This window comes from Pristis pectinata, chromosome 9 (assembly GCF_009764475.1).
Source record: "Pristis pectinata isolate sPriPec2 chromosome 9, sPriPec2.1.pri, whole genome shotgun sequence".
Taxonomy (NCBI): domain Eukaryota; kingdom Metazoa; phylum Chordata; class Chondrichthyes; order Rhinopristiformes; family Pristidae; genus Pristis; species Pristis pectinata.
In genome coordinates, this window is record NC_067413.1 from 55,570,082 (window position 1) to 55,586,461 (window position 16,380).

Genomic DNA, 16,380 nt, shown 5'->3' on the forward strand with positions numbered 1-16,380 from the left:
GCCTTTTCTCCTTAGAGAGACGGAGGATGAGGGGAGGACCTGATAGAGGTATATGATGAGAGGTATTGATAGGGTAGATAGTCAGAGGCTTTTCCCCAGGGCTGAATTGGTGGCCACAAGAGGACATAGGTTTAAGTTGCTGGGGAGTAGGTATAGAGGAGATGTCAGGGGTAAGTTTTTTTACACAGAGAGTGGTGAGTGCGTGGAATGGGCTGCCGGCAACGGTGGTGGAGGCGGATACGATAGGGTCTTTCAAGAGACTGTTAGATAGGTACATGGAGCTGAGTAAAATAGAGGGCTATGGGTAAGCCTAGTAATCTCTAGGGTAGGGACATGTTCGGCACAGTTTTGTGGGCCCAAGGGCCTGAACTGTGCTGTAGTTTTTCTATGTTTCTTTGTTATACTACGTACCTGCATTTTAGTATAAATCCTATCAAATCGGCCACCAACAACACACTTTTAAAAAATGCACCCTTTGTAATCTGTAAAAGTTTTGAAAGCATCCATGTGCTTGTTTAGCAATAATCTATAGAATTGGAAGTTCACTTAAATTTCGAATAACAACACATTTAAATTAGTTGGCATGCTGAAGCCCTCTTCATTTAAAAAAAATGTTCTTGATTGCGATCGATACCGAGGCTTGGAATGGAGCTGAATCGCGGGGAGCAACACCAGGACCCTCACCTCGCACCACATGTAGGCGGAATTACAACTCCTCCCCCACTCACCCAGGATTGAGTATGCGCTGAAATGGGACGTGCAGCGTCCGCGCTCTCGGCGCCGGAAGTTGGGTGCGTAGCCGAAGGGGTGTGAGGGAGGTGACGTTGCCTTCGGAAGGCCGACTGTCAAAGCAGGGAAGAAAGGAATACTGGTTGTCGTTCGTGGGCAATGTCCGAGCTGGCGATCCTGTGGGTGAGCAGTGGTTGCGGCCGGGGGGGGGGTGGATTCGCTGTGCTGGCGAGGGGTTGGCTGCCCCGAGCTGATCGGACGAGGGTGGCTGGTGTATGGTTCCGCCCAACGATCGGTGTAAGACTCGTCTCCTCCCGGTTTGTCCCCATGCGGAGCAGGGATAACCGCACCTCCGCCCCAGGCTGAACCAAACTGCTGGGCCTGCAATTTACACCCTGTATCTGGCTCTTGTCCAGGCTGATTTTTTTTTGAAGTGTTTAAATCTGCGGAGTCAGTTTTGAGGTGGGGTTTCCTTGGAGACAGATGGTGAGAGGGCGATCATAAGCATGGGAACAAGTCGTTCAGCCCAACTCGACCATGCCCACCAAGTTGCCCACCAGAGCTACTGCTATTTTCCTGCGTTTGGCCCATATCTTAAACTTTTCCGTGTTCCTGTCCAAAGGTTTAAATGTATTTTTAAATGTTGTAATTGTACTTGCCTCTCCCACTACCTCTGGTAGCTTGTTCCATATACCCACCACCCTCTGTGTGTAAAAACCTGTTCCTCCAATCCCCTGCATATCTTTCACCTTAAACCTATGCCCTCCTGTTTTAGGCACCCCTACCCTGTGGAAGAAAACTGTGACCCTAATTTATGCCCTTCATAATTTTATAAGGCTCTGTACGGTCACCCCTCAGCCTTCACTCCAGGGAAAACAATCCCAACCTATTCAGTCTCTCCTGATAATCGGAGTCCACCCCCACCACAAATAAAATATAGGTTTAAATTCTGAATTGTATATTATATATAATTTGTTGTCATAGTTCATTCCAAGACTATGGACAGTCAGCAAGGGTAGGGCTGATGGTAGAGCAATGAGATGAATACTCTGTTACTACAGCATTTCCCTTGGACTCCTTGCTGACTGTTGCCAAACAACTTCTTGACTCCCCTGACTTGGATTTAAAATTCTCATTCTTGAGTTTAAATGTTTTTGTGCCACAGTTTCCATTTCTCTGTAACTTGTTGCTTGTTTTTGGCTCTTCTGCATACTTCTATTTTGCTCTGCCCCACTGTGGTTAGGAGGGTATTTAGCTCTTGAAACCTTTTATAATCCCTCTTAATTCCATCCTTAAGTTTGGGCTTCTCTTTCCTAAATTCTGTCTGATTTGGCCATTTTGCTTTCCTTCTGTTGTTTCATGTACTTTTTTTCTGTTTTTGTTTGTGATGTTGTTTGGACAATGAGACTGTGCTTGTCTTCACTGAAGTGACTTCATACTTTGTTTATTGTTTCTGGAATTCAATCGAAATGGAAGTCACTCTCCAGCTCCTCGAGTTCCATGGTAATAGATGTGAACTTCTTTGACACCCTTGCAATTGGACCACAGCTTATGGTTTTGCTTCCAGTTTGATTATGAAATAGAGTCAAATCACTGATCTGATGGTTGTAGCACTAAAATTATAGAGTTGAAAAACAAAGGAAAAATATTAGGGCATAAATATTTTAATATTGTAATTTGTTTTGGAGTGAAATTGTAGCTAGCTTAACATAAAGAACAGGAAATAAAACCAAAGCATGATTTGTTGACAAGTAAAGCTGTTGTAATAAACCATGGGATGTGCAACTTAACTCATGAAATTGAGCAATGTTGTATTTTGCACGTTAAATTTCTAACTCGTATGTAAGTTCTATCTGTGTAAGGGAGAAAAGTTTCTAAGTCTTATTTTGCCTTTGCAGCACAAGCATAGAAGGGAGCACCTTTTCAAATTATATCTGGTTCTGCAGTCCTGAACACTCCAGAAGATATCGTATATTGTTCCATAATTCGGAGAGAATGGGGACACCAGGTGCTGGAAGAAGACGAACACCTATTAAAGACAGATTCTCAGCTGAAGATGAAGCACTGAGCCATATTGCCAGAGAGGTTAGTTCCAAGTTCATTTCTAATCCGGTTGTGATGATGGTTTTGTATAGACAATGCAAAGTTCTATTTTGCTAAACTCAGAGTTAACTTGAATCTCAAGTTCAAAGGGTTAAATCTTGCAGCATATCTGCTGGTGTGGAATGCCCTCTTATTATTGGAAGGCAATGCTGTGATCTTTAAACATTTAACATTGGGGGTCTGAGTAAATATTTAGAAAACCAGAAACTTTCTTTTTACACATCCTATCCTAAGTTTGAATGGTATATGTCATTTAAAAACAGTTATACCTGTTCTTTTCAAAAATGTCCAACTGCATGAAGTAAACGTAGAAAATAGGAGTAGGCTGTGGTTGATCATCCAAATTCAGTATCCCGTTCCTACTTTCTCCCCACGTCCCTTGAAGTTTTTAGCCAGAAGAACTTAATCTATTCCTTGTGTTATATTTAATGATTTGGCATCAACTCCCTTCTGTGGCAAAGAATTCATCTGGTTAAAGAAATTTATCATCTCGGTCCCGACTTACCCTGTATCCTTTGGTAACAACCCCTGGTTCAGGACTTCCCGAACATTGGAATTATCCTTCCTTCATCTAATTTGTCTACTCCTGTCAGAATTTTAAGGTTTAATGACCTCCCTTTCATTCTTTTGAACTGTGGTGAACATAAGCCCAATTATTCCAATTTTTGTATGAATGTAATTCATGCCTTCCCAGTAATCAGTCTGATGAACCTTTGCTGGTTTCTTCATAGCAAGAGCATCTTTTCTCTTAAGGGAACCAAAGCTGCACACAGTACTCAAGGTGTGGTCTGACCAAGGCCCTGTAGAAAATTTCTCTGCTCCTGTATTCATCCTCTTGCTATAAAGACCGACATACTATTTGTCTTATCAGTTGCCTGCTGCACCTGGCTGTTTACTTTCATCCTCTGGTGTGCAAGGACACCCAGGACTCTTTGCACTTCATTTTACTCATCTTATATTGTTGAGGTAATAATCTGCCTTCCTATTTTTTTCTATCAAAGTGGATAGCCTCACATTTAACCACATTCGACTGCATCTGCCTTGCAATCTGTTCAAATCGCACTCAGGCTTCTCAGCATCCTCTTTGCTTCTCACAGTCCCATCCAGTTCTGCGTTGTCTGTAAGCTTGAGATGTTACAGTTAATTCCCTTGTATAACTCATTTAATATATAATATGAATAGACACTGCCTGACATTAGAATCCTGGCAGGCACGGTAGTGTAGTGGTTAGCATAACGCTATTACAGCGCCAGCGACCCGGGTTCAATTCCAGCCACTGTCTGTAAGGAGTTTGTACGTTCTCTCCGTGTTTGCGTGAGTTTCCTTTGGGTGCTCCAGTTTCCTCCCACATTCCAAAGATGTACGGGTTAGGAAATTGTGGGCATGCTATGTTGGTGCCGGAAGCGTGGCGACATTTGCTGGCTGCCCCCAGAACACTATGCAAAAGATGTATTTCACTGTGTGTTTCGATATACATGTGACGAATAAAGATATCATATTTTATTTGTAAAAGGACCAGCTTATTCCTTTTGTTCATTCTGTGTCTGCCAGTTAATTTGTTATCACGTACTTAAGTTTTGCACACTAACCTCTTGGGTGGGACTTTATTAAAAGCCTTATGAAAGTCCAAATGTACCACATCCCAATCTATTCTCCATTCTGTCTTTGACTGATCCTATTCCTGTTTTCGAAATACTCTACTAAGGCATCTTTAAAATGGACTCCAATGATTTTCCCACTACCCATGCCAGGCTATCTACTATATAATTCTATTTTCTTTCCCTTTTTTTAAAAATAGTAGGGTTACATTAGTTATTTTCTCTGGGAACTATTCCAGAGTCTAAAGAATGTTCGGAGATGACCACCAATTCACCCACTGTTTCAAGGGCTACATCCTTAAATAGCCTGAGATGCAGATTATCAAGCCCTGGGGTTTATTAGTTCTTCATGCTATCAATTTCTGTAATATCATTTCCCTCCTAATATTGACTTCATTCAGTTTCTCCCTCTCACTGGACCCCCAGGTTCCTTAATTTCTTTGATGCCTTTTCAGTCCTCCTTCATGAAGGCAGATCTGATATATTTGCTCAGTTTGTCCTGAGGTCAAAGTGTATTTTAGATTGCAATGTGTTGTCCACATTTTAGCTATCTGTCATCAGACCAAAGTGTGTTGTGCATTATTTCATTAATTCATGACTCGATGGTTCTTTTTGCTTGCAAGTTTTTAAATGTGTTTTGTATTATGCATGTTGTGCTCCAAGTTATGAATGAGCAGAAAATTGAGGGCTTTTGGGAACTGCTCAGAAAAGGAGACAAGGCCTGGGACACAATACAGAAACTTTGTCCTAAAGTGACAATACGAAATCATTAGAAAATAAGTGCACCTTGAATATGAAAGACATATCAAAGTCTTTACAAGTAAGATTTTAGTTGTGTTATATTAGACAGGCAAGCTAACTAACCTTGTACATCATGGTTTTGTGGTTGTTGCTTGATTTCAACATCACTAGCCATAGAGGAAGTTGATAATTTTCGTTTATCTCAAACTTCCATCTGAAGTGGTTGAAGCTGCATGCTTTTATGAAATTACTGACCTTCAACCTTTCTTAAATGGTACAGGAAGTGTTTTCCTTTACTCTTAGGCCTTGCAAACCACTTCATTGTCTAAACAAATTTCCATTTCTTCTGAAGGCCTTGTGCTGGAGACTCCCATGACGGAGCCTATATGTCCACAAATCTTCGTTTGAATTTGTGCAGTCTGGATTTGGTTTCAGATTCTGTCAGAACACTGGAGTGGATATTATAGAGAAAAAAATACATCCTCTATATTCTTCCTTGATTTTGTTTTTGCATTGAATGAGACAGTTAATTATAATCTCCTTTGAGTTCTGATGTTGTCCACTTCATTGGCCTTGCCAACAATATTATTTTAAAAAAAGCTGGAAATCTGAAATAAAAGCAAAAGGGGAATTTCTCTGATCTTAACTGCCAAATTAATTGACCCTATCAGAGAAACTCCCATTGTTCCACCCAACACCTCCTTCTCTGCCACCAAGACCAAGTTGTTTTTGTCTTTGCTAGTTCTGATGAAGGGTCCCAGTCCAGAAATGTTCGCTGTTCTCTTTCCACAGATGCTGCCTGACTGAGTTTTTCCAGTGTTTTCTCTCTTTATTGCCAACAATGTCTTTTCTTGCATCCCAACAGTATTATTTGCAGAGTTCTCAAATAATTTTTATGTTTGGAATGCTGTATCTAATTTTGAGTGCCCTTATCTGTTGAAGTTTATAATTAATTAGCAAGACTTGTCGAAGAATAGTTCTACTTGATGGAGAAAAATGTGATCGAAGCTCTGAAATCATTCAAGGCAGTGAAGGAGGAAGGTTCACCATACTCTTAAATTTGATCTGCAAGTGCAAGGATTTGAGAGAGAAAATTTGGAGCAGAATTATCCCCACTCTCATCAAAATATGTTAATACATTTTTCCCTGATGTAACTTAATTTATCTTAATCAAAATATTAATTTTGCAATGAGAATGGATCTAAATAAGAGATATCATAACTTTTATGAGAGATTAAAGATATCATAACTGAAGAAGACAGAGGGTAGTGGTCGATGGAGATCCAGCATTCTGGCTGGAGGTCTGTGACGACTGGTTTTCCGCAGGGATCCGTACTGGGACCTCTGCTTGTTTGTGATATACATGTATGTCTGCCATGGCCCCAGCAATTTCTTTGCTGGCTTGCTGCAATGTCCAAGGATACTCTTGGTCAGATCCTGATTCTATATCAAACTTTATGTTAAGACCATCTGTACCACCTCTTTCGTAATGTGGATATGCTTCAAGATATCACTACTCTCTTCCCTGAATTCTCTAGCTTTGATGACCTTCTTGACGGTAAATACAGACAAGAAATATTCATTTAAGACCTCACCAATCTCTAATGGCTGCATGCATAGATGACCACCTTGATCCTTAAACTGCCCTATTCTCTCCTTACTTACCCTTTTAATCTACTTTGAGAATCTCTTATTCTCCCTTAACCTGTCTGCCAAAGCTATTTCATGTCCTCCTTTTGCCCTCCTGATTTCCCTTGCATGTACTCCTACATCCCTTGTACTCCAGGGATTCGCTTGATCCCAGCTACCTTGACCTGACGTATTCCTCTTTCTTTTTCCAGAGCCTGAATATATCCTTTGTCAATCAGGGTTCCCTGATCATGCCAGCTTTGCCCTTTACTCTAACAGGAATATGCTGGCCTGAAATCTCTCGCTATTTCACTTTTGAAAGCTTCCCACATGTCAGATGTCCCCTTAACTGCTAACAGCCTCTCCCAATCAACCTTTGCAAATTCCTGTCTGTTGCCTTCAAAACTAGCCAATGCCCCAATTTAGGACCTTTATTTTTGGATCAGTCCAACGTTTTTCCATATATATTTTAAATCTAGTAGAATTATGGTCACTGGTCCCAATGTGCTCTCTCACTGACATTTCATTTGCTTTGCCTCAGTTCCCAACAGGAGGACCAGTGTTGTCCCTGTCAAGTAGTAGCACATACTTATTGCTTGAGAAAACGTTCCTGTAATATGATACTTCCTTAAAGAATAATACATTGATTTTAGTTTTCATATCTTTTTGGGTTGTTTTGTTTTATTTGGGGTTGCGTTCAAGAGCAGTTTATAATACTTTCCTTCTGTTCAGGCAGAGGTATCCCAATGGTCTTGTTTTTTTTTCACTACCATGGGAACTTCCGTTATGGATGTGGAGGAATGATGGGATCTATGCCTGAACGTGAAATCCTTGATGCCATTAATTTACAAGTTTGAATGGCTATTAAATTAATCTATCGAACAGCCTTTCCAAATCTTATTTAGTTATTAGAGATGCTTAATGCAGTTAAACCAACTCAACATAAAAGGCATATCACATTTGACAAATTTGCTGGAGTTGTTTCTGGATATAACAAGCAGAGTTGATAGAGGGGAGCCTATCAATGTTGTGCATTTGGATTTTCAAAAGGCATTGGATAAGGTTTCATAAATGGCTGCTGCGCAAGTTAAAAGTTCATGATATTGGGGCAGCATATTAACATTGACTGAAAATTGGTTATCTTGTAGGAGACAGAATCAGAATAAATGGGTCTTTTGCAGGCCGTAAGGTTGTTAAAAGTGGACTGCCCCAAAGAATAATTCTTGACCCTCAATTATTTGTTATTGATATTAATGACCTGGAATGAGTTTGTGGTAGGGGGGAGAGGGGGCAAAGAGGTGGGGAGAACCTGAAGATTCCAGGTTTGCTGATGACATAAAAATAGGTGGAAGGATACACTGTGATGAATATATTTGTACTCTGCAAATCAATGCAGATAGCGTGGCTGGAAAAAGATGACAAATGGGAAAGTGTGAGGTTTGGGTGGGAATCAAAAGGCATACTCTTATCTAAATGGAGAGATGAGTACAAAGAACATGAAAGCATAAGAAAATAGGTGCACGAGTAAACCATTCCTCAAGCCTGCCCTGCCATTTAATATGATCATGACCGATCAGTCCCAGGCCTTGTCTCCTTTTCTGAGCAGTCCCCGAAAGCCCTCAATTTTCTGCTCATTCAAAAATTTATCTACTTCCTCTTTTAAATACTCTCCAATGATCTACCCTCCACAGCTCTCCTGTGGAGAATTCTGGAGATTCACCACCATCTGCAACAATAAGTTCTATGCATATCAATTTTAAAATGACTGCCCCTTAATAGAACAGTACAGCACTGGATAGGCCATTTGGCCCACAATGTTATGCTGATCTTGATGCTGATTTATACTAAATGTCATCCTCCTAGGCAGGAGCTTCTGTGGCAGCAAACAGGACTCCCAGTTGGTGTGTTGTCTCCCAGGTGCAAGGGTCAGGGATCTCTCAGAGCAGCTGCAGGGCATTCTGGAAGGGGATGGTGACCGGCTAGTTGTCATGGTGCATGTAGGTACCAACAATATGGAGATAAAAGTGAGATGAGGTCCTACGAGCCGAATTTAGGGGGCTAGGAGATAGATTTTAAAAAGTAGGACCTCAAAGGTAATAATCTCAGGATTACTATCTGTGCCACATGCTAGTCAGAGTGGGAATAGTAGCATAGTTAGGATGAATATGTGGCTTGAGCAGTGGTGCAGGAGGGAGGGTTTCAGATTCCTGGGGCATTGGAATCGGTTGTGGGGGAGGTGGGATCGGTACAAATTGGATGGTCTAAACCTGGGCAGGACTGGGAGCAATGTCCAAGGGGATTTGTTTGCTGGTGTTGTTGGGGAGGGCTTGAACTAATATGGCAGGGGGATGGGAATCCATACAGAAAGACAAAGCAGAGACCAGAGCAAAAGTTAGGAAAAAGTAAGAGTGGAGTACAGTAAAGTAAAATGCAAAGTACACAAAGGTTACGAGATTCTAAAAGGACAACGAGTGCAAGGGCACTTTATCTGAATCCCGTAGTATTCAAAACAAGGTCAGTGAACTTAAGGCACAAATTCGTACAAAGGGGTATGAATTAGTGGCCATTACAGAAACGTGGTTGCAGGGTGGAGATGAGTGGGAATTAAATATCCAAAGGTATCAGGTAATACAGAAGGATAGACAGGAAGGTAAGGGAGGTGGGGTAGAGCTCTTAACTAAGAATGAGATCAGGGCAATAGTGAGAGATGGTATAAGATCTAAGGAGCAGAATGGTGAGTCCATCTTGGTAGAGATTAGGAATAATAAAGGAAAAATAATCACTGGTGGGAGTTGTCCGTAGGCCACCAAATATAACATTACAGTGGCACAGGCAATAAACCAAGAAATATTTGATGCATGTAAGAATGGAACAGCAGTTGTCATGGGGGACTTTAACTTCCACGTAGATTGGGTGAATCAAGTCTTGAGGAGGACTTCACAGAATGCATCCGTGATAGCTTTCTTGAACAGCATGTTAGTGAACCTACAATGCTATCTTAGATCTGGTCCTGTGCAATGAGAAGGTAAAATTAACGACCTTGTGGTTAGGGATCCTCTTGGAAAGAGTGAACATAGTGTGATTAAATTTCTCATACAAATGGGGGGTGGAATAGTTCGTTCTAAAACGTGTATTATACCAAAACAAAGGAGACTACAATGGGATGAGGGAGGAGTTGGCTAGTGTAGACTGGAAACAGGCTTATGTTGAGGAACAGTGGAAGACTTTGAAAGAGATTTTTCATGGCGCTCAATAAACGTATATTCCAGTTAAAAGTAAGGGTGGGGAGAGCCAGCCTTAGTTAACTAAGGAAATAAAAGAAGGCATCAAGTTAAAAGCTCATGCATACAAAGTTGCCAAGAGTAGTGGGAAGTTGGAAGATTGGAAAAATTTGAAAAAGCAACAAAGAAGCACTAAGCAAGCAATAAGGAAAGGGAAGATAGATTATGAAAGTAAACTGGCACAAAATATAAAAACAAATAGTAAAAGTTTTTATAATTATATAAAGCAAAAAAGGGTGGCTCAAGTCAACGTAGGTCCCTTGGAAGATGAGAAGGGGGAATTAATATTGGATAATGTGGAAATGGCCGAGGCTTTGAAAGACTATTTTGTGTCAGTCTTCATGGTAGAGGTCATGTCTAACATGTCAAAGAGATGTTATGGATGCAATGGGAGGTGAGGACCTCAATTCAGTGACTGTCACCAAAGAGGTAGTGATGAGCACACTAGTGGGCCTAAGGTAGCCAAGTCCCCTGGTCCTGATGGGATGCCTCCCAGGGTACTGAAAGAAATGGTGGAAGTTATTAGTGGAGGCGTTTGTGATAATTTACCAAAATTCTCTGGAATCTGGGTAGGTCCTGGCGGATTGGAAGGCAGTGAATGTTACACCACTGTTTAAAAAAAAGGATGTAGGCAAAAGGCAGGTAACTATAGACCAGTTAACTTAACGTCTGTAGTCGGGAAAATGCTTGAAGCTATCATTAAGGAAGAAATAGCAAGCCATCTGGATAGTAGTGGTTCCATCAGGCCATCACAGCATGGATTCAGGAAGGGCAGGTCCTGTTTGGCAAACTTACTGGAGTTCTTTGAGGATATAATGAGTGCGGTGGACAGAGGGGAACAGATGCATGTTGTATACTTGTATTTTCAGAAGGCGTTCAATAAGGTGCCGCATAAAAGACTTATCCATAAGATAAGGATGCGTGGAGTTGGGGGTAATGTATTAGCATGGATAGAGGATTGGTTAACCAATAGAAGGCAGAGATTTGGGATAAATGGGTGTTTCTTTGGTTGGCAACCAGTGGTGAGCAAGGTGCAGCAGGGATTGGTGCTGGACCCACAACTGTTCCCGATATACATTAACGATTTGGAAGAGGAGACAGAGTGTAGTGTATCTAAGTTTGCTGATGACACTAAATTGAGTGGAAAAGCAAATTGTGTAGAGGATGCAGAGTCTGCAGAGAGAGATAGATCGGTTAAATGAGTGGGCAGGGGTCTAGCAAATGGAGTACAATGTTGGTAAATGGGAGGTTATCCACTTTGGAATGCAAAATAGAAGATCAATTATTATTTAAATGGTGGAAGATTACAGCATGCTGTTGTGCAGAAGGAGTTGGGAGTGTTTTTGCAGGAATTGCAAAAGGTTGGTTTGAAGGTGCAACAGATGATTAAGAAGGCAAATGGAATATTGGCCTTCATTGCCAGAGGGATTGAATTTAAGAGCAGGGAGGTTATGCTGTAACTTTACAGGGTACTGGTGAAGTCACACCTGGAGAACTGTGTGCATTTCTGGTCTCCTTACTTGAGGAAGAATATGGAGGCAGTGCAGAGGACATTCACTAGGTTGATTCCAGAGATGAATGGGTTAGCCTATGAGGAGAGATTGAGTTGTCTGGGACTATATTTGCTGGAATTCAGAAGAATGAGAGGGGATCTTTTAGAAACATATAAAATTATGAAAGGGATAGATAAGATAGAGGCAGGAAGGTTGTTTCCACTGGTAGGTGAGACTAGAGCCAGGGGACATAGCCTCAAGATTCGGAGGAATAGATTTAGGACAGAGATGAGGAGAAACTGCTTTTCCCAGAGGATATATGTGAAATTCTCTGTCCAGGGAAGCAGTAGAAGCTATGTCATTAAATATATTTAAGACATAGTTAGATAGATTTTTGCATAGTTGGGCAATTAAGGATTATGGGGAAAAAGCAGGTAAGTGGATCTGAGTCCACAGCCAGATCAGGCATGATCTTATTGGATGGTGGAGCAGGCTCGATGGGCTAGATGACCTACTCCTGCTCCTAGTTCTTGTGTTCTTATGTTCTCCTGTTTATTATCCATATTCTGCCATTCCTTTCATATTCATGAGTCTATCCAAAAGCATCTTCTACTCCACCAAACTGCCTGCTAACCCATTCCAGGCACCTACCACTGTGTGTGTGTGTATCTATATAGATATGTGTACGCACACACACACACATATATAATAAAAAAAAAGACGCCCCTCATGTTGCCTTTAAAGTTCCCATTCTAACCTTTAAAGCATGTCCTCTGATATTTGACATTTCTGCCCTGGGGAACAGATTCTGACTGTCTGCCCTATCTCTGCCTCTCATCCTTTTAACAACTTCTTATCAGGTCTCCTCTCAGCCTCTGATGCTCTGAAGAGAACAGCCCAAGTTTGTCCAACCAGTCCTTGTAGTTCATGCCGTCTAATCCAGGCAGCATCCTGGTAAACCTCTTTTGCACCCTTTCCACAGTCTCCACATCCTTCCTATAATGGGGTAATCAGAAGTGCACACAATACTTCAAGTATGTTCTGACTAAAGTTTTATATAGCTGCAGCATGACTTCCTTGTTCTAATTCTCAGCATCCCTACCAATGAAGGCAAGCATTGCATATGTCTTCTTTACCACCTTATCAACTTGTGTAGCCACTTTCAGTGAACTATGGACTTGGACCCCAAGATCACACTGTACCTCAATGCTATTAAGGGGTCTACCATTAACTGTATACTTCATCCTTTCATCTGACCTTCAAAGTGCTACACCTCACACTAGCCTGGATTAAACTCCATCTGCCACTTCTCTGCCCAAGTGTGCAACTGATCTATATCCCGCTGTATTCCTTGATAGTCCTTTGCACTGTCCACAACTCCACCAATCTTGGTGTCATCTGCAATCTTGCTGATCCACCCATCTACATTTTCATCCAAATCATTGATGCATATCACAAACAACAGGGGTCCCAGCACCGATCCTTGCAGAATACTACTTGTCATGAACCTCCAGCCAGAATAACAGCCTTCCACCCCTACTCTATGTCTTCTATGGGCAAGCCAAATCTGAATCCAAATGTGTAATTTACCCTCGACCCCATGCATCTTTATTTCCTGAATCAACCTTCTATGAGGGACCTTATCAAATGCCTTACTAAAGTCCATGTAGATAACGTCTACTGTCTTACCCTCTGTGTCACCTCTTCAATAAAAACTCAATCAACTTTTTAGTATGTGATCTGCCCCACACAAAGCCATGCTGACTCCCTGAGCAGGCCATGCCTATCCAAAATGGAGACACAAGAAAGACTGCAGATGTTGGAAATCTGGAGCAACACACAAAAAGCTGGAGGTCAGGTCAGGCAGCATCTAAGGAGGGAAATGAACAGTTGATGTTTCGGGCTGAGACCCTTCATCTTAGGACTGGGCAGAAGGCAGACAAGAGGGGTCGGGGAGGGTGAGGAGCATGAGCTGGCGGGTGAAGGTGAATCCAGGTGACTGGGGGAAGATGGGAAGGTTAGTAGTTGGGGGAGGGGGGAAATGGGAATGGTGCAAAAAGCTGGGGGGTGATAGGTGGAAGAGGCGAAGGGCTGAATAAGATGGAATCTGATAGGAGAGGACAGTAGACCATGGAATAAAGGGAAGGAGGTGGTGAACCAGAGGGAGGAAAGTGTGGGTGATGGGCAGGTCCTGAGGGTGAGGGTGGGGGAGGGGTAAAGGCCAGAGGGGTAAGGGAAAACAAAAGGGGGAGGGGGAAACATGGGGGAGTGGTTTCCAGAAGTTGGAGAAATTGATTTTGATGCCGTCAGGTTGGAGACTACCAAGTCTGAATATGAGGTGGTGTTCCTCTAATCTGTGTTTAGCCTCAACTTGGCAGTAGAGGAGGCCATGAACAGACACAGTCTCCTCCTCCTTGGGGGATCGCTTCATCGAGCACCTTCATTCTGTCTGCCGTAACAGCCAGGATCTCCTGGTGATCAGCCATTCCACTTCCCATTCCCACACTGACATGTCGGTCCATGGCCTCCTCTTCTGCCAAGTTGAGGCTAAACGCAGATTAGAGGAACAACACCTCGTATTCTGTTTTGGTTGTCTCCAACCTGATGGAATCAACATCAATTTCTCTAACTTCTGGTAACCACTCCCTCATGTTCTCTCCACCCCCCCACCCCCACCTTTTTGTTTCCTACCAACCTACCTTCCCGTTCTCACCTGGATACACCCGCAAGCTCATGCTTCTCTGCCTCCCCCCAGTCTTTTATTCTGGCTTCTGCCGTCTCTCTTTCCAGTCCAGATGAAGGGTCTTGGTCTGAAATGTCGACTGTTCATTTCCCTCCATAGATGCTACCTGACCTGCCGAGTTCCTCCAGCTTTTGTGTGTGTTGCATGCCTTTCCAAATGTGTATAAATCTTATTACTCAGTATCCTCTCCATTAGCTTCCCTGCCACTGACATGAGGCTCATGGGCCTATAATTACATGGATTATCCCTATTTCCCTTCTTGAACAAAGGCACAACATTTGCTACTCTCCAGTTCTCCGGGACCTCACCTGTTGCTGGTGAGAACCATTGAACAACACAGGCCCTTCGGCCCACCATGTTGTACTGACCTTCAAACCTCACCTAAGACTATCTAACCCCTTCCTCCCATATATCCCTTTATCTTAAACTCCTCCATATGCTTATCTAACAATCTCTTAAACTTGCCCAATATATCAGCCTCCACCACCACCCCAGGCAGTGCATTCCATGCACCAACCACTATCTGGGTGAAAAACCTCCCTCTGATGTCTCCCTTGAACATCCCCACCCCGCCCCCTCCCCATTACCTTAAAGCCATGCCCTCTTGTATTGAGCATTGGTGCCCTGGGAAAGAGGTGCTGGCTGTCCACTCTATCTATTCCTCTTAATATTTTGTATACCTCATCCTCCTTCTCTCCAATGAGTAAAGCCCAAGGTCCCTTAGTCTCCTCATGATGCATACTCTCCAAACCACGCAGCATCCTAGTAAATCTCCTCTGCACCCTTTCCAACACCTCCACATCCTTCCTATAATGAGGCGACCAGAACTGGACACAGTACTCTAAGTGTGGTCTAACCAGAGTTTTGTAAAGCTGCATCATCACTTTGCGGCTCTTATTCTCAATCCCACAATTTATGAAAGCTAACATCCCATAAGCTTTCTTAACTACCCTATCCACCTGTGTGGCAACTTTCAGTGATCTGTGGATATGAAGCCCCAGATCCCTCTGCTCCTCTACACTGCCCAGAATCCTGCCATTTATCTTGTATTCCACCTTGGAGTTTGTCCTTCCAAAGTGTACCACCTCACACTTCTCGGGATTGAACTCCATCTGCCACTTGTCAGCCCAGCTCTGCATCCTATCAATATTCCTCTGTAAGCTTCGACAGTCCTCCACACTGTCCACAGCACCACCGATCTTTGTGTCATCTGCAAACTTGCTAACCCAGCCTTCCACCCCCTCATCTAAGTCATTAATAAATATCACAAAAAGTAGAGGTCCTAGAACCGATCCTTGTGGGACACCACTAGTCACAGCCCTCCAATCCGAATGCACTCCCTCCACCACAACCCTCTGCTTTCTACAGGCAAGCCAATTCTGAATCCACACAGCCAAGCCTCCCTGGATCCCTTGGCCTCTGACCTTCTGAAGAAGCCTACCATGCGGAACCTTGTTAAACACCTTACTAAAATCCATGTAGACCACATATACTGTACTACCCTCCTCAATCTTCCTGGTCACCTCCTCAAAGAACCCTATCAGTCTAGTGAGGCAAGATCTTCCCTTCACAATAGTGAGGCAAGATCTTCCCTTCACAAATCCATGCTGGCTGTCCCTAATCAGTCCGTGATTCTCTAAATGCTCATAGATCCTATCTCTAAGAATCCTTTCCAACAGCTTACCCACCACAGACGTAAGGCTCACTGGTCTGTAGTTCCCTGGACTATCCCTACTACCTTTTTTGAATAAGGGGACAACATTCGCCACCCTCCAATCCTCTGGTACCATCCCCATGGACAACGAGGACTCAAAGGTTCTAACCAACGGTTCAGCAATCTCCTCCCTCGCCTCATGAAGCAGCCTGGGGAATATTCCGTCAGGCCCCAGGGACTTATCTGTCCTAATATTTTCTAACAGCTCCAACACATCCTCTCTCTTGATATCTACCTACTCTAGAACATTACCCTTACCAACACTGTCCTCAGCGTCATCAAGAACCCTCTCCTTGGTGAATACTGAACTCCTTGGTGAATGGGTATTCATTGAGAACCTCACCCACTT

General features: G+C 42.8%; 1 protein-coding gene across 1 annotated transcript in view; it reads left to right on the plus strand.

Annotated features, from left to right (window-relative positions):
• The first annotated feature begins 751 nt into the window (after positions 1-751).
• Positions 752-16,380, plus strand: part of LOC127574522 (leucine-rich repeat flightless-interacting protein 2-like) — a 200,185-nt gene continuing 184,556 nt past the window's right edge. The window contains 2 exon segments of the mRNA XM_052023564.1: positions 752-912; positions 2,628-2,814. Coding sequence (XP_051879524.1) covers positions 2,725-2,814 — 90 coding nt within the window. The 5' untranslated portion in view covers positions 752-912; positions 2,628-2,724.